The sequence below is a fragment of the Macrobrachium nipponense genome, chromosome 23, assembly GCF_015104395.2.
Source record: "Macrobrachium nipponense isolate FS-2020 chromosome 23, ASM1510439v2, whole genome shotgun sequence".
NCBI classification, from domain to species: Eukaryota; Metazoa; Arthropoda; class Malacostraca; order Decapoda; family Palaemonidae; genus Macrobrachium; species Macrobrachium nipponense.
This window is the reverse complement of record NC_061090.1, coordinates 77,583,589-77,606,339: the sequence shown is the minus strand read 5'-3', so window position 1 is coordinate 77,606,339 and position 22,751 is coordinate 77,583,589. Positions and strand designations below refer to the sequence as shown.

The 22,751-nt window shown below is 43.9% G+C and overlaps 1 protein-coding gene across 3 annotated transcripts in view; it reads left to right on the top strand.

Annotated features, from left to right (window-relative positions):
* LOC135201659 (serine/threonine-protein phosphatase 6 regulatory ankyrin repeat subunit B-like) overlaps positions 1-21,856 on the top strand; it is a 129,332-nt gene extending 107,476 nt beyond the window's left edge. For all 3 annotated transcript variants that reach the window (XM_064230773.1, XM_064230781.1, XM_064230790.1), the window contains 3 exons: positions 445-655; positions 12,356-12,474; positions 19,619-21,856. In XM_064230773.1, the coding sequence (XP_064086843.1) occupies positions 445-655; positions 12,356-12,474; positions 19,619-19,970 (682 nt within the window). In that variant the 3' untranslated portion in view covers positions 19,971-21,856. The remainder of the gene's footprint in view (positions 1-444; positions 656-12,355; positions 12,475-19,618) is intronic.
* The last annotated feature ends 895 nt before the right edge of the window (positions 21,857-22,751 follow it).

Sequence of the window (22,751 nt, the reverse complement as noted above, 5' to 3'; positions counted from 1 at the left end):
TGACATGTGGGTGGTGGTATTCATGATTAACCATCACTTTCTAAAGTAAGGTGACTGCATTTGTGGAATGTAAAAATTGTTTCAAGTTTTTTGTTTTAAATAGTTGAAAATGTTGAATTAATGTGGGGTTGCTAAAATAATGTAAAAGAAAGAGTAATCAATAAGATGGAAAGAGTAATTAGTCAGAATTCAAAATGGAAAATTTTCTTCATTTTGGTGGCATTATTAGATACACGCATTATCCAGGACATTTCACTCTTGAGTGACAGTGTAGAGTACTGCAGAACTCTTCCTTTGTAACAATTGCAATGTGCTGGTTAATTATAAGGCTGCTTTTATTTGTAATTGTAAATACATTCTCTTCACAATCGCATGAGACCTTACCTCAGACTCATTGTTTGATAATGGTAACATAAATTACTGTGCTTTTTAATTTTTCCACAGGCTTGGGTATGAGCCAATTTTCATTGAGCTTGTTACAAGAGGAGCACGCCTTGACCTTTGCGATTTCTTTAACCAGACACCCTTGTGGTTTGCTGTTAAAGAACAGCGGCTAAGTTTTGTCCGGACATTATTGAAAAATGGGGCTCCCATAAACTTCACAATGGCTGCAGAAAACCCACTTAATATTGCCATGCAATTCTTAGGGTATAGGGTGAGTGGCATAATAATTAAATTTGTTTTAGATTCTTCCTTTAGGTGGTGCAGCCTACATTGGACCTTGCAAGATGCACTACATTGTACCAAAGGTTGTTATCATTGTCCCATTTTCCCCATGCTATTATTTGCTTTGTGCATTTTTGTTATCAACTGGCGAATACTACTACTACTACTACTACTACTACTACTATACTACTACTACTACTACTACTACTACTACTACTACTACTACTACAGTCAAATTAGAGGACTGTGAAAGAGAGAAAAAAAAATATATCTTGTTAAAAAAGATGTCTGTATCATGCAAATTAATCTTATTTGTAGTGTCTTCAATTTTTTTATGGCTCGTTTCTCTTGTTCATAGAGTGGCAAAGAGAACTACTATAAACAGCATTTATACAGCAGTTTTATTCTCTAGAAATGCAGAGTAATGAAAAATGGTGTGGTAAATCCGTCATTTTCCCCCAGCAGGTGGATTCTGGATACTTTTGCAGTTTCTCTTGTTGACATGTTTCAGCCAGCCCATTGGTCATCTTCTGGAATGGCGAGACAAATCTGGAGATGAGGTGAATGTAGAGGTATATATATAGGGGGCCAGCATCGTGGTCGAATCAGCACTGAATTCTCATTGGTCGCTAGGGGATTACTGTATCGTTCCTGAGCAAAACATCCTTCTAGACACTGATGGTTGGGTGCTGTCTTGTGTGTGAGCATTGGAGTACATGGGGGATGCAGGTTATGGTACTTGGAATATTACTGCCTGTAGATTGATGCTCCGTTTTGGTTCACTCACTAGAGATGCTGGTGAGCATCCCCCTTTGAGCTGACATTGGGAGGAAGATGGTCTCCTGCATGGTATTTAGACTGGGTTTCTCTCTCCCAATGTGTAGGGCTTCTAGGAGGCACAGTCCTCAATGGTTGATCGTACGGTCAATTATCTTAATGGTACGGATACTGTCACCTCTTTCTACTCTTAAGTTATGGCCAGTCCTGGCACACTCCTGAGCATGGCATGAGGTCATCTTGAAGAAGCGCATGGAAATCTTACTGATGTAGTGCCAAGGCACTCTTGGACATGGCATTTGCATTGGTAGACCACGTAAGCCTTGGTGCCTACATCGGTATGACTATCATACGCGCCTCCAAAAGGATCTGCCTTGCTCAAGAGTATGCCATATACACTGCCCCTAGCTTAAGAGAAAGTAGAAAAAGATTACGTTATCTCTGACATCAAGGTAATTGACCATACGACTGATCATCACCGCCTGTGCCCTCTGGAGGCCCTGCACATCCGGAGAAGAAGCCTAGTTTTAATATACAGTGCATGATACCTTCTTCCTCCCTACGTTGGCTCAAATGGCAACGCCTGCCTGCATCCCTGGTGAGTGAACCAATGAGGAGAATCCATCTGTGGGGCAGCGACCTTCCCAGTACACTACCTTCACCCCCACGTACTCAAATGCTTGCACTAAGACAGCACCTGACCATCGGTGTCTGGAAAGTGGTTTTGCTCAGGGACAACAATCCCCCTAGCAACCAATGAGGATTCAGTGCCGCTTCAACCATAATGCTGGCCCTTTATATATACGTACATGCCTCCACACAAACCCCTTTCTCCAGATTTGTCTCGCCTGTCCAGAAGATGACCAATGGGTTGGTTGAAACAAGTCGACAAGAGAAACTGCAAAAGAAACACAGAAGTATCCAGACTCCACCTGCTGGGAAAAATGACAGAAGAAACTCCAAAAGGATCTGCTGACAAGTCAACAGATTTACCACACCATTTTTGATTAACCTACACTTCTATATAGACAATAAAATTGCTTTTCTGGGTTCGACCTGTGTCTGCCGGTGAAAAGTTCTTGTAGCTCACTTTTCTAAGTATAAATAGATCCTAAATATCCCAGAGAAAAAAGCTAGTATGGTATGCTGAAGTTACTACCTTCAGCTCGATCACCCCAAGGGCGTCGGTATAGCACTAGGGCGAGTGGAAGCCACTACCAACAGGTCATCTTGCCAATTGGAGGATTCCTTTCAAAGTCCCTCCCAAGGCGAGAGCCGTTACAACGATTACTCCTCTCACCCTCCGCTCACACTCGCTACTACTACTACCAACCGCCCGCCATCTTCATTCCTGTAATTAGCATTGTGAGTGCAAACACGCGTCTCATCAGCTCCCTTAGTGCCTTATCTAGAACCAGCGATGTCCTCTGTGGAACTTCCTCTTTCATCTAACTAGAGTATTCCAATTGGTGTTTTCGTAATTTGTATCGTTACGATGCATTCCATTTGTTGCCTTCGGCCCCTTAGAAAACGTTTTGGGGCACCGCTAGTTCATCCGCCATTTTGGGCGCATCATCAGACACGTGTGTTGTTATTACTCGTTATTTCCTTTTTATTTTTAATTTTATGTTAATTTTATATTTCATACAGTCATCAGTGATGTTTTTTCGTATCACGTACTTAATTATTTAGCCGACTGAGTTCGGATTGGTTCGGAAGGAAGGCCTAACACGTTCATGACATCCTCGGGGGTTTTTAAAGAAAGGTTGATTAATTTATATTCTACCCTTTGGCTTCCCCCCAGCTTCTCAAGAGCGTGTTTGTGCATCTCTGTGCGTAATTTTATCACATATTGTATATGTAAATTTGTTAGGCTACTAGTAGCCTATCGTATTTATCATTGGAGAGGAGAGAGTCCTCTCTCTCTCTCTCCCGATGTGAGACATGCATGCGTTATTGTTTAATGCAAACCAGATAGGTACTTGATTTTATGCACGTTGATGATTTTCATATCACTGAGAGGTTGGAAGAGTTGCTTCCTTCCCTGGCTTACCCAACCAAGCCTAAGCTAGGTTTTGGAAGGTAGGCCAGGTGCCCCTACCCCTATACCCCTTATGCCTCTCCCCCCGTCTGTGCTACGGTGCTAGCGGGGAGGATATCAAGGATAGAGAGTTTCTCTCTTATATTGTTGGACCTATCCTCCCTACCTGTCCAGGTCGAAAAATTCGAATTTGGAGGGTTTGGTTGAGGGCCACCATCCACACCATGATGTCCTTGGAGGTTATCTGACCTACCTGACCGGTTCCGTAGTAATCTCGGAAGGTTAGGCTAGATCCATACTGGGTATTCTCCTTTCACCTTATGTTCCTCTTGCAACTCTTCCATGATGCCTCATTATTGTATTGCTTGTAAATTAAGTGGTCTGGTATGTACCGTATATTTCGGCGTATAAGTCGACCCTTTAGCCCCAAAAAATCATGCCAAAATTAGGGGGTCGACTTATCTAACGGTAACAAAAAGTGAATCTTTATTATTTTGGCATATCGGTACAGGAATCCAGGCTTTACAGTTGGCTAATAACAATGACAGCCTTGTTGAGGTAACTATGTATGTAAATACCAGTATTAAAAACATTTCACACTGTAATACGACAATAATAATACATTTGAACATCCATTACCTTAAATAAAATTAAACAAATCAAAGTAACTTAGAGAAACCCCAATCGCACAGCAAGTGTAAACATTGCGTAGCTATTTGTAGTACAGTAATTGAGAAGGATGCGTTCACTCTGACAGTTTTGTATTTACCGGGGTATTGTTCAAAAACATTTATGGTATGAAATCTTTATTTATCACTTTAAATAAAATACAGAAAATTGTATTTAATAGTAAATATGTATTTAAAATCCTTCAAAATTACTTGAGTCATCATTACTTGAATTAAACAATTCATCAGACAAAATCATTCACGGTTTCATCATAAGGATCCCAGTTTGAATCTGGTGAATCAACTGCAGGTTCGTTTATGCCATAGAAGAACCAATGGTTAAGGAGTATTCCAACATAATAATAAAATACCGGCACGTCGTTTTAACAACCCAATCAAAACATTAACTTGAGTGGCAGTTTGTACATACATATATACGTAGGCTGTTATGCAGCGTTAGTTAGCGCTTTGTTTGTTTACATACACTCGAGTAACGTATCTTTCATTTAGTCATTTCTAATCATATTTGCCGCTATTCATCTTTTATATTTTACACAGATTTGTTAATATACCGAGTATATTACCTGTATTTCTTATGGTAAGTAGAGCAACATATGTACCGTAATAACATTCAGGTTATTTTATATGATACGTTTTACCCTGCTGCTTATTTTGAGCGTACGGTTGGCCTCACATTTTATAGGTCCACTAATATACCCGATATTAGTTAAAATCATAAAAATTTACTCAGAATTGGGGGGTCGACTTATCTTCCGGTCGACTTATACACCGAAATATACGGTATATCGTCCTGGCCTATTCTCCTTTAGTATAACCTTTAGTAGTAGGCCATGACCTCCCGTGTGAGAGTGATCACCGATCGGGCGCTGTACCAATCACGACAGGCCATAGGCCCAGTCGGCCTACTACCCCTGTAGTAGTAGGCTACACAGCCTTCAGTAGGTGTCTCTCTCTGATTGGGTTGGTGGTCAGGAGATCATGACCGACCACCCCACATACATACCACCCCCCACCCCCTCCCCCCCACCCCCCCCCCCCCCATCCCCCCACTCCCTAGCTTGGCTCTGCCTGACGCTGGCATATAGCTTGCGGTTCTAGTAGTCTTACCGATGAACGGCCGCTCGAGCTTTTTCACTTAAGTGGGGAAGGGGTTGGAGCGGTGGGGTTACTGGTATTATATGTAATCACCTTATATGTGTTGTCAGTATCGCCTACAGCCGCTGTACAGGGTCCGATTGCCGTACTGAGGGGGGACGTGCCACCGCTGCGACCAGACTTTCGCTGTCCTAAGAGCTCGCCCCTGGACCTGCCGCCAGTACCCAGGATGTCGCTGGCTGTGGCTCCGCCTCCTGTGATGCCTGTGCCGACTGACGTACCTGCCGTACCTGCCCAGACTGTGCTGACCATTCCTGTAGTTCCTGCTGTTCCTGCTAGGTCCACACCTGCTGACGTCATCCCTGCTCGTGGTGTTGCTGCCCCAGACGTTGGTCTGTCCGGACAGGTGCGTCCGGGCCCTGTTGCTTCGGCAACAGCAGCCCCGCCTCCGCCCTGGATGGCAGACTTAACGTCTGTCCTGAGGAAGCTGACGAAGAAGAAGAGGAAGAGGAGGAAGGTGTCGTCGTCGTCGTCTTCGTCGTCTTCTTCATCGTCGTCGTCTGCCGCCTCTCCCCCTTCGACTTCCAAGGCTTCGCAGCCGAGGAAGAAGGAGGCTGCCTCCTCCCCTCCTAAGAAGTCTCCCTCGGGAGCTTCTCAGGGCCCGTCCCACTCCGGTGGGACGGGGGGTTCTTCTGCTGGTCCTCCTGCTCCTTCGGGAGCGGGGCCCGTCTCTTCTTCCGCAAGGAAGAAGACTACGGGGACCAGTGGGGTACCAGCTAACACCAGTACTTCCTCGCCTGGTGTTAGGGGCTCTGCCGCTACACCAGGTTCCGTCTCGGCCTCTCGTTCGCGAGAGGTACTGAGTGTACGGTCGCCTACCGGTGACCGTGCAGCCAAGAACCAGACGCCATAGCTCGCTCGGCGCCAGGTTCACGGCATGGAGTGGAAGGCTGGTGAGAGCCGCTCAGACGACTCTCACCAGGCCAGCTCTCGCTCTCGTAGTGACCAGCTGGCTACCCGGGTTGATGTGACGGTCTCTGACCGGCCACGGTCTGAGGCTGAGAAGAGGTCCCCCCGATCGCGGTTCGACGCGCCGTGAGGACAAGCACCGGTCTCACCGTGACAGTGGTCTCTGCAGGTCGCCTGACCGCCGCTCCCACATTGAACGGACGGGTATAGCAACCAGCAGTAGCTCCTCTGACACACGAGATCGAGGCCGCCGTTCTCAGTCCAGCCGTTCTCCCCAGGGAGACGGCTCGACTAGGCCTGCAGCTCGATCACCACCGTGGGTTGGTGATCGCCTGCAGCCCTCCAAGCCCGCTGGTTCTGCCAGTGAGCGAGGGGGGAGCGTCAGGTCTGCCTCTCCCATGCCTTCAACTTCCTCGGGTTACACCGGGAAGAGCGAGGCATTCTGGAGTGATCGTGAGGGGCGCGCCCCGCACGATCCCATCACGACGCCGTATGTGCCAGGCACGGTCCTTGGATTGACCAGGTCGTACGCGCAAGTGACAGGAGGAGACCAAGAGGGGTCTGTCGCCATTCCCCCTCCTGAAGGGGGAGGATCTCGGGATGTGCTCTTGTTCGAGGGACTTGACGGTCCTACTCCACAAGATGCAGTGACTCCCGAGATCCAGAGGAACTTTGCTGAGGTTATTGCACTGATTCGTCAGCACGACGACCTTGGGGAAGGATCGCCGTTCCTACCATCTGAGCCCACGTCCCGGCTCGAGTCGTTTTGGGGCCCGAAGAGGGAACCCAAACCGACGGTGGGGTTGCCGCGGTCTGAGTTTGCCGATTCTGTTCTGAACCAGGTAGAGTCTCTCTTCTCCGGACAGGAAGGCTCTCTCAGGTCGGGCAGGTCGAACAAGCTACTTCCACCTCCTCTAGTGCGACAGCGGCGTTTTTACATGCCTTCCGAGGATCCAATGCCGCCCAAACAGGTGAACCCAGAGTTAGCCAGGCTAACTCCGGGTGTGTCTCTGCAGCAGCTCCTGTCGGAGAACCTCTGGTTCTCGCAGCAAGAGGCACTAGGCCTGGAATCTACCGCTATGGCAGCTTTCCAGGCCGTCTCCTGGTTAGACCTGTGGTCCCTCACAGTGTCTAAGGTCGCAGCCAACTCCGGGGGAATCTCCCCTGAAGAAGACTCGGCTTTCAGGAGACTTTGTCAGTCTGGAGGAAGAGCCATCTCCTTCCTCGCCCACCAGACGGCAAACCTGTGGGCCAACCTGGTACTTCGCTGTAGGGACGCAGTCCTTACCCGAGTATCCAGGGCGGCTGGGCATGAGGCGGCGTTGGGCCTACGCAACGGACCAGTACGGAGTTCCTCCTCTCTCTTCCCTGGAGAGATGGTGGACGCTGCGGTGGACAGACGGCGCACTGACGACAGTGACTGTCTTGTTCACCAGGCAGTTTCGAAGGCTTCTGGGCAGCCTCGAACTGCGGCCAAGCCCTCCTCGGCTGCTAAGACGATTGCCTCGTCGAAGCCCCGAGGAAAGACTCTGTCTTCTTTGACTTCTGCCAAGGGGGGCCGTAACCAGCCCTCCTCCCAGCCGTCTTTCTCACGAGGGGGGGCAGGGAAGAAGTCGAGGAAAGGGGGGAAACGCTAGGGACAGCGTTCCCCCTCACCTGCTGCTGGAAGTGGGGGGGAGGTGCCTGGCGAGCCATTGGGCAACTTGGCAGCGCTACGGCGCCGAGACCTGGATAGTAGATGTCCTTCGGGAGGGATATCTATTACCCTTCGAATCTCGGCCACCCCTCACCTCCAACCCATTCCATCTGCAGACTTACGTTCCAGGATAATCGAAGGACGTGGCACTACGACAGGAGATCGAGACCATGCTGAGCAAACGAGCTGTAGAGATCGTCACGGATCAGTCACCGGGCTTCTACAGTTGTCTTTTCCTAGTGGAAAAGGCTACGGGGGGCTGGCGCCGTTGATAGATCTCTCTCCCCTGAACCGATTTGTTCACCAGACTCGGTACGCGACGGAGACGGCATGTTCCGTGCTCAACTTCATCAGGGAGAACGATTTCATGCTTTCAGTGGATCTGAAGGACACGTATTTTCAAATACCCGTCCATCAATCCTCCAGGAAGTACCTCCGCTTCATCCTCGATGGGATGGTGTACCAATTCAGGGCACTTTGCTTCGGTCTCTCAACCGCCCCACAGGTGTTCACGCGAGTGTTCACTCTGGTGTCTGCTTGGGCCCATTCACACGGGATACGTCTTTTGAGGTATCTTGACGATTGGCTAGTCCTGGCGAGCTCCCGCTCGCAGTTTCTGCAGGACAGGGATCAACCACTGGAGTTCTGCCGCGATCTGGGGATCGTGGTGAACTTCGAAAAGTCCGATCTCGAACCCAAGCAGAGGATGAAGTACCTGGGTATGCTGATCGACACGGTAGCAGGGCGAGTCTTCCACGCAGACTCGAGGATCAGCAGATTCAGGAAGCCAGCCGACCAGTTCCTGTCTCGGCAGGAACAGGCAGCTCAGCAATGGCAAGTCGTGATCGGCCACCTGTCGTCGCTCGAGAAGTTAGTCCCTCACGGGCGTCTTCACCTGCGGTCTCTTCAGTGGAGACTAAAGGAGAGTTGGTCACAGGCGACGGACCCACCATACTTCCCCGTGTCCCTCGCGGAGGAGGTAAGGCAGGACCTAGCCTGGTGGCTGAACGACAGGAACCTCTCAAGAGGAGTGTCCCTACGCACTCCCCCCCCGGAGATGCTGCTGTTCTCAAACGCATCGAACAAGGGATGGGGCGCACACCTGGAGGAGTTGCTGACTTCAGGAGTGTGGGACGATCGCAACAAGCACCTTCACATCAATGTCCTGGAGCTCAAGGCAGCGTTTCTCGCTCTCCAAGAGTTCCAGGACCGCTTGGTGGGACACTCAGTGGTGTTGATGTGCGACAACACCACGGTAGTGGCTTACGTCAACAAACGGGGGCCTAGTGTCTCTCCCGTTGTATCAGTTGACACGGCAGGTGCATGAGTGGGCCGCGGCTCACTCGATAGAGCTGTCAGCCCGCTACATTCCAGGCAAGAGGAATGTAGTAGCAGACAAGCTCAGCTGTCGGGATCAGGTGATAGGAACCGAATGGTCATTACACTAGGACGTGGCGGAAAGGCTCTTCGACCTGTGGGGGCGTCCAGTCGTGGATCTGTTCGCCACCCGGCACAACAGGAAACTTCAAGTTTTCTTTTCAGCCGTGCCCGACCCATGGGCAGCTGCAGAGGACGCTCTTCAACACCCGTGGGACAACCTCTTCGTTTACGCCTTTCCCCCGTTCAGCCTGATTCGCAAGGTGATCAGCTGAGTGCTGGCCACCCCAAATCTCAGGATGATCCTGGTGGCTCCCAAGTATTCGGACCTGTTGGCTCTGCTTGCAGAAGCACCAAGAGAGATTCCCCATTGGCACAACCTTCTCGCCCAGCCACACGTAGAATGGTACCACCGAGCAGTCCAGTCTCTACAACTTCACGGCTGTGTACCAGGGGAAGTGGGCTGTCTTCTGTGGTTGGTGTCGTAGACGGGGTCTATTTCCTCTCAGAGCCACTCTTCAGCAGGTAGCAGATTTCCCCATGTTTCTTCACCGAGAGAAGCTCCTCTCAGTCCCCACAGTCAAAGGATATAGAGCCGCCCTGGCACTAGTCCTGAAACTGAGGGGATTGGACATCTCGAACTCGTTCGAGATCTCCTTGCTCATGAGGAGCTTTGAAAGGTCTTGCCCACCCAGGGAACTCAGGTCCCCTGAGTAGGATGTCGTCCTTAGGAGTTTGACTCGAAGACCCTTCAAGCCACTCCAAGAGTCGTCAGACAGGGATCTGACCCTCAAGACCCTCTTCTTGCTGGCCCTGGCATTGGCAAAGAGAGTAGGGGAACTTCATGGTCTTTCCTTCGATGTGAAACATTCCAGGGGATGGGGATCTGTGACGCTCGATTTTGTCCTGAACTTTGTTGCGAAGACTCAGAAACTGTCGATCCCTGACGACAGGTTCGAGTCGTTCACAATCCCCTCCCTAATGGACTTCACCAATAATGATGTGGATGAGGTGCTGCTTTGTCCTGTGAGGGCGCTACGGCGCTATCTGAAGAGAACTCGACACCTCTGGCCTGAGTGCTGACGCCTCTTCGTTAGCACCGGGGTAACCAAGAAAGAAGTATCCAAGAACACGCTTTCTTTCTGGCTGCGTGGGGTGATCAGGAGAGCGTATGAGGCTGATGGTAGTGACGACATCCATACGCTCCGTCCGAGAGCCCATGAAGTCAGGAGCATTGGTCCTTCCCTTGCGTTCTGCAAGAACTTCTCCGTGGCGCAGGTCCTGAAGGCAGGGGTCTGGGCCAACCAGGCTACCTTCACCTCCTTCTACCTTCGGGATATTGCCCACAAGTCCTTGGATACTTTTTCCTTGGTGGCTGCTCAACACGTTGTGTAGCTTACCCAGACCCTCGCAGGCTGAACAGCATTGAGTCCTGGTGTGACTGTAAGAATAGATAAGTGAATGAGAGAGTGACTGGCTTCTCTTCCTATCTTTTTCTCCCCCTCTTCCTGTGGGTAGAGGGATACGGTCATCACCTTGCTGGATAAGGACGAGATGCAGGTGAGCTATATGACAGAGCCCCATCCTATCCCTTTCACTAGGGATATGAGCAAATATCCACCACTTCCCCCAACAAGGGGGGGGGGAAGTGGAAGCCAACAAGAGACAAACCCATAACTTCATGTTGCCTCTTGCAAACAGGAACAAGTTCTTGCTTGCTGGTACGAAGAGATATGCTTGCCTCTCTCTTAGTACTTGGTCCAGAGGTCTGACCATTGATCCTGCGGTGCACACCCCGATCAATCAGACAGAGGCTTGGATCCCTCCCTTGCTCTTACGACCAAGGAGGCATTCCAAGGTTGGGCGAACACCAGTCTGTTCACAAAAGACTCAGATTCCTCCCACCAAGAAGTGAGTCTTCCTATTTTAAAAGGACCGAAAGGTTTGTATGCCGTGTCGGAACAAATGACAATTTGTCCAAAATTGCATTTTTCCTAACTATACAAACCTGAGGTCCTTTTACAATAGGAAGGTTACTAGTGGCAGCTGGATAGGTCGTAAGCTTTCGAACAAGGGGTTCGGTAGTTAACTGCTTGTCCGACAGTGCGCACGCCGCACGACTGGGAGGTGAATAATCACTTTTGCTTTAGGCCCAAGCAAAAAATGCAGAGTGGCATGAGGTGGGACTATGTGTAAAAGGACCTCAGGTTTGTATAGTTAGGAAAAATGCAATTTTGGACAAATTGTCATATTACTAGAAAACAATCATCCTCACTATAATCATATCATTGGGCAAACCAGATAGAATGCCGAGAGTCCTATCTTCAGAACCAGACCCCCCTGGAATCTGTGGCTTATCACTAAAGAATAATTCTGCCCTTGGGCTATCACTCTGATATCTCTCAGGTCTAAACATTATTGGATAGTTGATGGTCCTGCCACAGTTACCACTATGATATCTTTTCCTGTTTATCAGTGGAAAATTCCAAAAAAATTAATCCAAAGAAATATGTAGTGATATATGGGATTCTTTGATTCAAACCCGGGAACAAATTCCTGAGGTTCAAGAGCCCCCTCACCACGTCAATGTGGTCCCAATTTGAAGGGGGTGGGGGGTGGAACTGTATAAATGTGCTGTTTATATTTCTCTTTGCCAAAATATGAATAGTGGATAGTTGTTGATCAACACTTAGTGTGCAAGAAAAGCGAGTCAATAAAAATTGAGGAGACTCAATATAAGATTAATTTGCATGATGCAGTCATCTTTTTGTAACAAGACATGATTAAGAGAGGGTCTAGTCTACATCCTTCCAATAATAATAATAATATATGGTGTAGATAGTAGAGTGATCGTAGTGGAGAGTGATCAATGTAATATCCACAATTAGGAATACTGTAGTCAAGTTTACTTGAGTACTACAATAGTCTTGAGTAAAGCCTAATTTGTTGTCATGTTAGGCAAACTGAAAGGTTGTTCCATAATGAAAACATTTCACAAAAAATGAAAACATTTCACAAAAAATTTTTATGTACTTCCTCTCTCAGGGCCGTCGAGAAATGGCACTTGAGCTGGTAGCTGCAGGGATGCCATTAATCCATGAAGACTATAGAGGACGTTCGCCACTTTATTATGCAATGAAGTATGAAGACTTTGATTTCTTCAGGTAAATAGGGTAAAATCTGGCTTATATGTTTAAAGCAGTAATTCTTAAATTGTGGTCCGTTGAATGTTCCAATGGGTCTGCAGGATAATTTGGCTGTCGATATCAGATAAATTTTAGGCCAAAACGTGGCTCAAAAACATTTGTGGCCAAAACATCCTAAATTCTTAAATGTTGTGAAAGTTATTTTAAGTAAAATGTAAACATTTATGTTGAAGATAAGCCATTGATAAATACAAGTACTATCCTACTTACAACCAAGTTTGGTTCCGACCCACTGGTTGTAAGTCAGAATGGATGTAAGTCGAACCTTAGAAAGTGGCCAACATACTGGGTAGGGTATACTATCAAACCTTTGCTATATAAGTGCCTACTTAGTACTGTAATGTAATGTACAATCATTATTTCAATCTTTTTACCATAATGTACTTTTACTAATACATTTTAATCATTTATGTAATAGTATATATTACATACAATCAGACATTGAGTTACAATGGGGTTAGGTTCTTGCATGCATGTCAGAAGTCGATTCTTACGTAAATTGGTTTGCAATTCAGTCTACAGTACAGTTAATACCAAATGATGCTGCAGATAGGGCAGGGTAACTCAAACTGATGCTGCCTGAGTGATGAGAGTTCTCATGCCTGAGTGATGAGAGTTCTCATGAGATGGCGCAGTGCCAAGTAACTCAATGGTCAAGTGTCTGAAGTAAGGTTGTAAGTACGAGTGGTCGTATGTCGAGCAGGTTGTAAGTCGGATAGTAGTTGTAATTCAGTAGCAATTTTAGTACTATATATATAATTTTATTACTCATATATTTTAACTTCATAATGTATAATTTTCTTTAAAATAGTGAACTTTATTCAACACGTTTAGCTTACATTTCCAAGTTAGCCTACTAGTAAGTCAATATAGTGCTAAACTCTTTTCAGAATCTGCACATTATTTAGCAGTAACTTTCATATTCTAAATTTAATACAGTGGTACCTCGACATACGAAAGGCTCAACTTACGAAAAATTTGAGTTACGAAAGCAAATACGAAGAGTTTTTTGGCTCTACATACGAAAATAGTTCAGGATACGAAAGGTTGTTGCTGTAAAGTCCCGAGATTCGCCCGGACCACCGATAACAATTTTAAAACTCCCGCGCCGCCAACTGAGTAGACTCGCCACCATCCTCCCGCTCTCCCATTGGTTCCTGATGCTAGTCACCACCATAAGATCCTGCTCTCCTGTTGGTCAGCATCTCTCCCATTGTGCATCTACGTAGCGGCGTGCTTCTTCAGCCACTCGGTAGCAGCATCGTCATCGTAAGCACGCGGAATTCGTTCGTTCTATACAATTTCGTTTATTAACATAAATTCGTTATTGATTTCATTGTAGTACCACATTATCGTGTTGTGTGAGAACTTTAAGTACATATGTATACTACATAACTTAATTACGTACAGTATATATATAGTCATGGGTCCCAAGAAAGTTGAAGTTCACGGAAAGAAGAGGATGCTTTCTTTGGAGACAAAGATGGAGATAATTAAAAAGTATGAAGCTGGCATGCAGTTGAGTGTGATCGCCAAGGAATATGGCCGAAATCCATCGACGATAGGCACCCTCCCTAAGCAGAAGGAAGCCATCAAAGCAGCTATACCATCCAAGGGCGTGACTATTTTGTCTAGCAAGAGGGAGGCTGCTTCTTGTCTGGATAAAAGACAAAGAAGTCGCTGGCGATACGATAACCGAGACGGCAATCTCCCACAAGGCCAGCGCTATTTTCGGCAATTTGATTGCCCAGGCCGAAGACGACGGAGGAGAAGGGACATCGACACCAACCCCAGACTTCAAGGCTTCTCATGGGTGGTTAGAAAAATTCCGTAAACGGACTGGCATCCATTCGGTGGTGTGGCATTGGGAGGCGGCCAGCTCGGACATGAAAGCGGCCGAAGCCTTTATTAAGACGTTCACGGAGGAAGAGAAGAAGCTACCCGGGCATAAGCCTATGAAAGACAGGCTTACCCTCACACTTTGTTCGAACGCCAGTGGGAATTGCAAGGTGAAGCCCCGACTTGTGTATCATTCGGAGACTCCTCGAGCTTTCAAGGCCCACAAAGTGCTAAAGGAGAAGCTTCCAGTGATGTGGAGGGCTAATGCAAAAGCCTGGATAACGAGACTTTTGTTCACCAAGTGGGTAAATCTGTGTTTTGGCCTGACAGTGAAGAAATTCTTGGAAGAGAAGCGCCTCCCTCTGAAATGTCTGCTGTTGTTGGACAATGCCCCTGCTCACCCTCCTGGCCTCGAGGAAGATATCCTAGCGGAGTATTCTTTTATCAAGGTTCTTTATCTTCTGCCTAACACCACCCCTCTCCTCCAGCCCATGGACCAGCAAGTGATATCGAACTTCAAGAAGCTGTATACGAAACATCTTTTCAAGAGATGTTTTGACATCACCGATACCACAAACCTCACCTTGCGTGAATTTTGGAAGGAGCATTTCGATGTTGTCATATGCATCCGACTCATCGATCAAGCTTGGCAGGAGGTTTTGAGGCGAACCTTGAATTCTCTGTGGAGGAAACTCTGGCCTGATGCCGTATCCGCCCAAGACTTCGAGGGATTCGACATGGGCGAAGCTAGTGCAGATTAAGAAACAGTTGACGATCCTGAAACTGCTTCACAACCAGATCTTGACGAGATTGTTACACTCAGCAAGTCCATGGGGCTGGTCGTCGGCGAGGACGACATCAATGACCTTCTCGAGGAGCACCAAGAGGAGCTTACTACGGATGACCTGAAGGAGTTGGAGGCCATGCAACATAACGTCGTTCAAGAAGAGTTCTCTAGCAGTGGCGAGGAGGAGGAGGAGGACCCTATGACAATGGCAGAAATTAAGGATGCTCTAGTTGCTTTTCATAAGGTGCAATCATTTGTAGAAAAGAGACACCCCAAAAAATTTTACACAGGTCGTATGCTTGCACAGTTCGATGACATTTGCCTGAGTCGTTTCAGGAATATTGTGAAAAGTAGGCAGAAGCAATCTTCCTTGGATTGTCATTTTTTAAAGAGGCCTTTAGTAGGAGTAAGCAAAAAGGAAGATCCAATTGATACTACGAAAAAACATAAAGTTGAAAGTGGTGAAGAAATTGAAATTTTTTGGGGGGGGAGGGGGAAATCGTATAATATAAAAAAAAAAAATGTAAAAATCAAAAAAAAAAAAAAAAAAAAGAAAATTTTAAATTTTTTGTAAAGATAAGTGTTACGGTTTTGTTAATGTGTTTCGTAAAGTTTAGTCTGTGTTTCCTGATATATTTTTAATTTGTTTCGTAAAGTTAAGTGTACGTACTACGTAACAAGTTTTCTGCTGTTTGTCCTCCTCCTCTGTCGCCACTTTCGGAGATAGCCTCACTCGAAAGGTAAGGTTCCACATTTTACTACATATGTATGTATGTACGTACAGTATTTCTTGTATACCATGTACACTAATACACTTTATTTACAGATACATATTAGTAGTACGTACTAAATTAAGGTACCTGAATGGTTCCAAATTTGGTGTATTTTCATTGTTTTATTTGGTGGAATTTTAGCTTTATTATAAAATTGACTGTGGTGTTTTTGTAGGGCTTGGAACGAATTAGGCAATTTACATGTAAAATACGGTTCAAGATACAAAAACTCAGGTTACGAAGGCCGCCTCGGAACGGATTAATTTCGTATGTCGAGGTACCACTGTACAGTTGTACCTCAACATACGAAAGGCTCAACTTATGAAAAACTCGAGATACAAAAGCAAATATGAAAAATTTTACAGCTCTACATACGAAAAGTTTTCAAGATACGAAAGGTTGTTGCTGTAAAGTCCCGATATTTGCCCAGACCACCGAGAACAATTTTAAAACTCCCACGCCGCCAACTGAGTAAACTCGCCACCATCCTCCCGCTCTCCCATTGGTTTCTGATGCTAGTCACCCCATAAGGTCCTGCTCTCCTATTGGTCAGCATCTACCCCTTGTGCATTAAGTATTCTATTGGTAAAAGGATGCTGTAAATTGAAAAACTTATTCATGCAATACATTTAATAAAAAAAAAACATGAGGTAAAGAATAGAATAAAGAATAGAAATATGGTTAGTACTGCTCGGTAGTTTCAGTAGTTGAAGAGAGATAATGAAAATTTATGGCTTACTGTGCAAAGTGATTGCTTGACAATCGTTCGATACTCGTAAGTGCTGGATGTAAACAGAAGTTTGGAAGCTTTTTTTTTGCTTGTTTATTATAGTTAATGGTTACCTAATAATTATTTGAAATGAGTACATGCAATACATTTAATAAAAAAAATTGTGAATTAGATATCATAAAATATAAAATAAATCAGACTGCCAACAAATACGTATTTTTTAGAATTCTTCTTCTGTTTTATTATTACGTTACGTATACGGTGGACCCCCCGTATTCGCGTTCTCCGGATTCACGGACTCACACATTCGCGGATTTCTCTCGGGAACGTTTCCCTGCATTATTCGCGGAAAATTCGCGCATTCGTGGTATTTTTCTATGAGAAATATCCACAAATTCCTGGTTTTTGTGATCAATTTCATCATAAAATGCACTTTTTGTGATAAAACTATTAAAAAAACCAAGTATGAAAATTTTTAGTGGTTTTTCTTAAGTTTTAACTAATGAAATAGGCTGTTTTTAGCGCTTTTATAGGGGTTCCAAACATTCGCGGATTCTAACTATTCACGGGGGGGTCTGGTACGCATCCCCCGCGAATACGGGGGGAACACTGTACGTATGTTTCATTATAGCTGTCAGTAACTCGGTATCTCCATTAGGTAAAGATAGAACAAAGAATAGAAATGAATGGTTATTATAATGTTTGGTAGTTTCATTAGTTGAAGAGAGATACTAATGAAAATTTATGGCTTACTGTGTGCTAGAAAAAATGATTGCTTGGCGTTCGTTCGATACTCGTAAGACGGGTAAGAGCTGAATGTAAACAATCGATTGGAAGGTTTTTTGTTTGTTTGTTTGTGTATTATAGTTAATGATTAATTAATAATTATTTGAAATGAGTACATACTGATTATTTATACATTTTATTGGCATATTCTAAGCTTTTAGCTTCTTAGGTTTAGATGTCAGAATCATAGACTAGGCTACAGTAGCAACTGCTAACATAGGCTAGGCTTATTGCTAAGGGACATATGCTAAAGTCCTAATATATGCAGTAAAAATGGGGTTGAACATTACATGCAGTTGAATATTACTCAAGTATGTACAGTATTTTGCCTTTTTGGAGTCATATTTCTTCCGTCGGATCGGCGTCGTAACCCTAGAACATGTGTTTTAGGCCTGGAAATATAATTTACAGGGGTGTTTTTGGATGGCTTGGAACGGATTAGCCATTTTACATGTAGAATGTGGTCCAAGATACGAAAACTTCATGATACGAAGGCCTCCTCGGAATGGATTAATTTCGTATCTCGAGTTACTACTGTATTTCATAATCATCGCTATTAGTTTCTTTTGTTATTTATTTTTCTTTTAGAGGGTAGGTTGATGAAAAAAATAATGAAGGAATTTCGGCAATCACGGGGCATTTGAATGTCGCCGTCAAAACGTAAGCAAAGCACAACGCCAATTATTGAGGAAAGTGATCACTAAACTATTCGGTATGAGGATAAGCATTTTCTAGCATTGATAAAGATTTACGCTTGCACTTCCTACCTCTATATCATCTGATCTCATGGGTGACATCGAATATGTATGTAAATACAGTTGTATAAAAAGATGATCAAACTGTATGACTTGCAAGTCTTTCAAGTTTACTAAGAGTAAGGAATTCGTGCATGCCAAATGTCTCATAGTTTTGATTAGAAGGTATGACTTGGTAGAGACTTCTCAAGTGGAATATTTAAAAAAATATATTTATTTTCGTGTTGATATAAAAAACATATTTGACATCACACTTTTTCTTTTCATTACTAAGAATTATTCTCACTATAACAAAGGAGATATGGCATGATTTTTGCAGTCTTGAAGTTTTAAACAAAGTTGGTGCCATCTGTATGGCCTCACAACGAACTAGGCTAGGCTAGATTATTTGGCACTGAATAGGCTTTCTCTTGGCCACCATTGGCAAAGTTTTTATTTTCATTTTATGGTTTTTTCTCTCCATATTGTTGTCGTAACTCCAAGTTCTCATAACACAAGTATGTCGTTAAATGAAGAGTACCTGATGTAAAAATATATGTCTTATTCTACTTACTTAATGACATTTGTAACAAAACTATGGTAGTTATTTACTATTTAATGATGGCTGAAATGCAAGCAAACATTGTTGTTATCAGGTTAGGTTTGGTTGTTATAGCAAAACAGCTCTTTTCATTCAGTTGTTTATGGCTGTAGCGTTAGTCCTAAATTTATAATGGTACTAATGATACTTTTATCATTCTCTTTTGCTTTTTTAACTTATTTAACTAGAAGATATGATAAATATAGGGATGGAAGAAATGTTAGTATTCTGAAAAAGGTGAACTTTTTTTCTCTCTCTCTCTCATTGTAAAGATTTACCTGTAAGTAAATTTGTAGAACTACCATGCAGGCTATAGTAAACGATTAGGCTAATGAAATTCCACATCTTCATTAAAGAGTTATTACGTATTATGGCAAAATATTTGGCTGTGACGCTGTCTAAGGCATCGTTAACCAGTCTAGAGCACCGTAAAGTGGATTGTGTTGCCCATAGACTTTGGAATTTCGGTTAGCGATGGTTTTTTTATAATCGTCAAGCCCCCAGGAACGGAACCCCAGTCGGTAACTGGGGCTGCCTGTACTGTATTTTCATATCAGTTTCATGATTAAATGCACGTTTTGCGATAAAACTATTAAATAATCAGGTACGTATAAGCATTTTCAGTGGATTTTTCTTGAGTTTGAACTAACAAAATAGGCAGTTCTTAGCATTTTTATTATTGGGGTTTTAAGTATCCGTGGATTCCGGCTATTTGCGGGTGGGTCTGTAACGCATCCCCCATGAATACGGGGTCCACTGAAAACTATTTTACAAAATAAGAGAACTTTACTAGGTAGATATTTTATCTTTGAAAATATATTTGTGAAATATTTACAGAAAATATGTTTACAGGTTATTGGTAGAAGCTGGTGTTAAACTGAAGAACTATGAATGGCTGGCATCCAGTAACCTATTATCTGGTTGGTCACACAATATTCACATTTTAGAGTGGATAAGAGAAGAGCTGAAGTCCCCATCACCCCTGAAGAGGCAATGCCGTTCCTTCATATATAAACACCTTCGGGAAATGCACAACAGGGATGTCAGGCCATTAATCAGGGCCCTTACACTGTCATGTTCAATACCCCTTCCACCTTTGATTCTCAAATATCTGTTGATGGAGAATCTTTTGGCATCTGTGGTGACATGTGTGCATGATGATGCCAGTTTGTTGTCTGCATCACCTCCTTCCTACCTCTTGTAATTTAGGTGTACTGTATACTGTTTTATTTTGTGCTTTTCATACATCTGAATTGCTTATTACAAAATACAAACCACTGCAATTAGTATATACTTCGTGACTAAAAGAATTTTGAATATACAGGAAAGATAACTATGTATTTGTGAATTAGTGGGCTACAGCTGCCCAGTGGTGGGAAAATGGGCTTATTGTCCTTACCCATATCATCAGTCATTGTTCTTGAGTTCTGGAGTAATTGTGTTCCTCTTGTAAACTTTCAGATTTGAGTATATTTAGGTTACTTATTTTGTTATAGTCCTTTCAGTGGTTTTTGCTGCAACAGAATATAAAATATTTTTTAGGTATTATTGCTCTAAAGTGATGGGGGAAAGAAAGTGGCAAGTTGGAACTTAAGTTCTCTAAGAATCTCTTTCGTTGAAGTTGCAAACTTTTGTAATGTCTAAAAGATATTTTAGGTTCAAACCTACATAAGAAATTAGAATTACAAGCTTATTACCTTGAATATATAATAAGTATAATCATTACCAAGAGGAAGTTTAAGTGTAGGATTTAATAATGTGATTTAAAAGGATGGCAGTTATCTTTCATACTTATTGAGGAATTGAGCTACATCAAGATCCAGGCCAGATGTCATGCCACTCTTCAAAGATAAAAGCCCTATAGAGCTTTTGCTCAAAGAATATTGGGAAGGGCACAGAATTTTAGAGAGGTAGATTAAGAGAATCAGGCACATTGGAATAAGTGAGAAAAGGACAGCAGTTACAAGTTCATCAGGAGAGAAAAGAGGAATAAAGGTAGATTTGCAGAAGTTGTTGAGAAATGCATTACAACAGAGCAGAAATTAATTTTTTGTTTAGGATGAGAACACCATGTCTTATTTTATTTTTACAAGAAAAACCTCTTTAGTCAGTCGGCGGCAGGGATATTCAGGAGAATGAAGCAAAAATTGTCAGCACACAAAACCAAGAATGTTGAAGAGCAGAAGTGGTCAAACATGGGAATAAAAGGAGAGAAAGTTTAATGAGAAGAATCATTATGTATTCAGTTTATTGAGGTGAAAACCTCGTCATTACAGCCTTGAGATCAAGGATAAAGGCTTTTATGTTCTACGTTAACCTACCATGTAGGATATGGTGATACACTTCCATTCTTTAGCCTTTCACCATTGTACAAATAAGGTCTGTATAAAAAATAATTTTTCACAAAATGTTTATTCAGTATATCCATTCGAATTCCAGACCACTACCTTAGCATTAGCCAAAAACCTACTTAGAAATTTAGGCATAAATAATTGTTTAACCAATCAACAAGCTAAACATCTCAACTCTCACAGATGGCCCCAACATAAAAGGGAAGGTCACTGAAGCAGGAAGGTTAAATTGATGAAGGTGATGCTATCATGACAGAATCACTGTCTCACCCAAGTTAAGTTAGCTTTGCAGCTAACTAAAGATATGAGATTGGTGTGATTGCTTTTTGTTTTAACTACTGCTAACACTGAAAGCAGTTGTGTCCTGAGGTGAGTACCAGAAACTTTTAAATAACAGTAAGGAGCCCCATCTATTGGTGAATGGCAAATGGATGGACCACATTGCAGTAGTACCTTGTACTTCAAATTTAATCCATTCCAGAAGGCTGGTAAAAATGCGATTTGTTCGGAATATTAAACAAATTTCCCAATAAGAAATAAAGGGAATCGGGATCATTTGTTCCATCCCACCCAAAAATTCCTCCTTTTAACATTTTCTCTACTATTAATGTGTTCAAAAGTAATATTAAGAGTAAAGTAATGAAACTGTATGTTTTATGAAGTGAGACTTTAGGAAAATTTTGTTTTTATTGCAGTGTCTTACCGAACAATTATACAGCTGTAGGTTCCCTACGAATGGCAGACAATAGATTCAAAACTTCCGTGGTGGTGCCGCCATCGCTGATGTAGGTGACGTCATCTCCCTCCACTCGAGGGAGCTACAGGTACAACTGCCTAGGTAACATCAATTCGTTCTCTGCCGGCTTCTGGTGAACATTGGTGGTCGGTGCAGACTTTTCTTCATTTGTTGGGAAGTTTATCTCTCCAATATTGGTGAAGTATTCAACTTAGTGTTTGTGGAATTGTAGCTTAATTTCTTTTCTGCAATTTTGTGGCTTTACCGTCATGTCGGACTCTAGTCCTTCAGTAGTTAGGTTTTGCGCCGGAGGGTGCAAAACTAGGCTAGTTAAATCAATTTATGATTCGCACACTAAGTGCATTAAGTGTAGGGGTGGGGTTATGAAGGCTCGAGAGAATCAACTTGTGATGAATGCAAGGATTGGAGTGAACAACAGTGGAAAGTTTTTGTTTCTCACTCGGGGAAGGTGATTAAGGTAAGACTAGTTTAGCTTCTGCTGCTTCTATTGAAGCACCTGCTCCTAATCCTTCTCCTTCTCCTCTCATTATGTCTCTGATCTTGAGTCCTCCTACTCCTGTACCTGTAACTCCCTTGCCAACTTTCCGAGGAGTTTCTCCTGACACCATTACTAGCCTCGAATCTAAATTTGAAAAGAAATTCGATGTATAAGTGAATACTGTTATGCAGTTAGGGTTATCTGTAAAGTCTTTCATTGAAAAGACTTTTAGTGAAGTGAGAAGTGTCAGTGCAGTGCAATCTGAGGGGGTGGCTGTTTGTCCCGATAGTTCTCCTAGATGAAGGTCCCTGTCCCGCTCCCCCGCCTCGGGGAGAAGACATACCGGAGATCCCAGGGAGACTGTCGGGGTTTGCCCACAGACAGTTGCTTCCTCCGTCG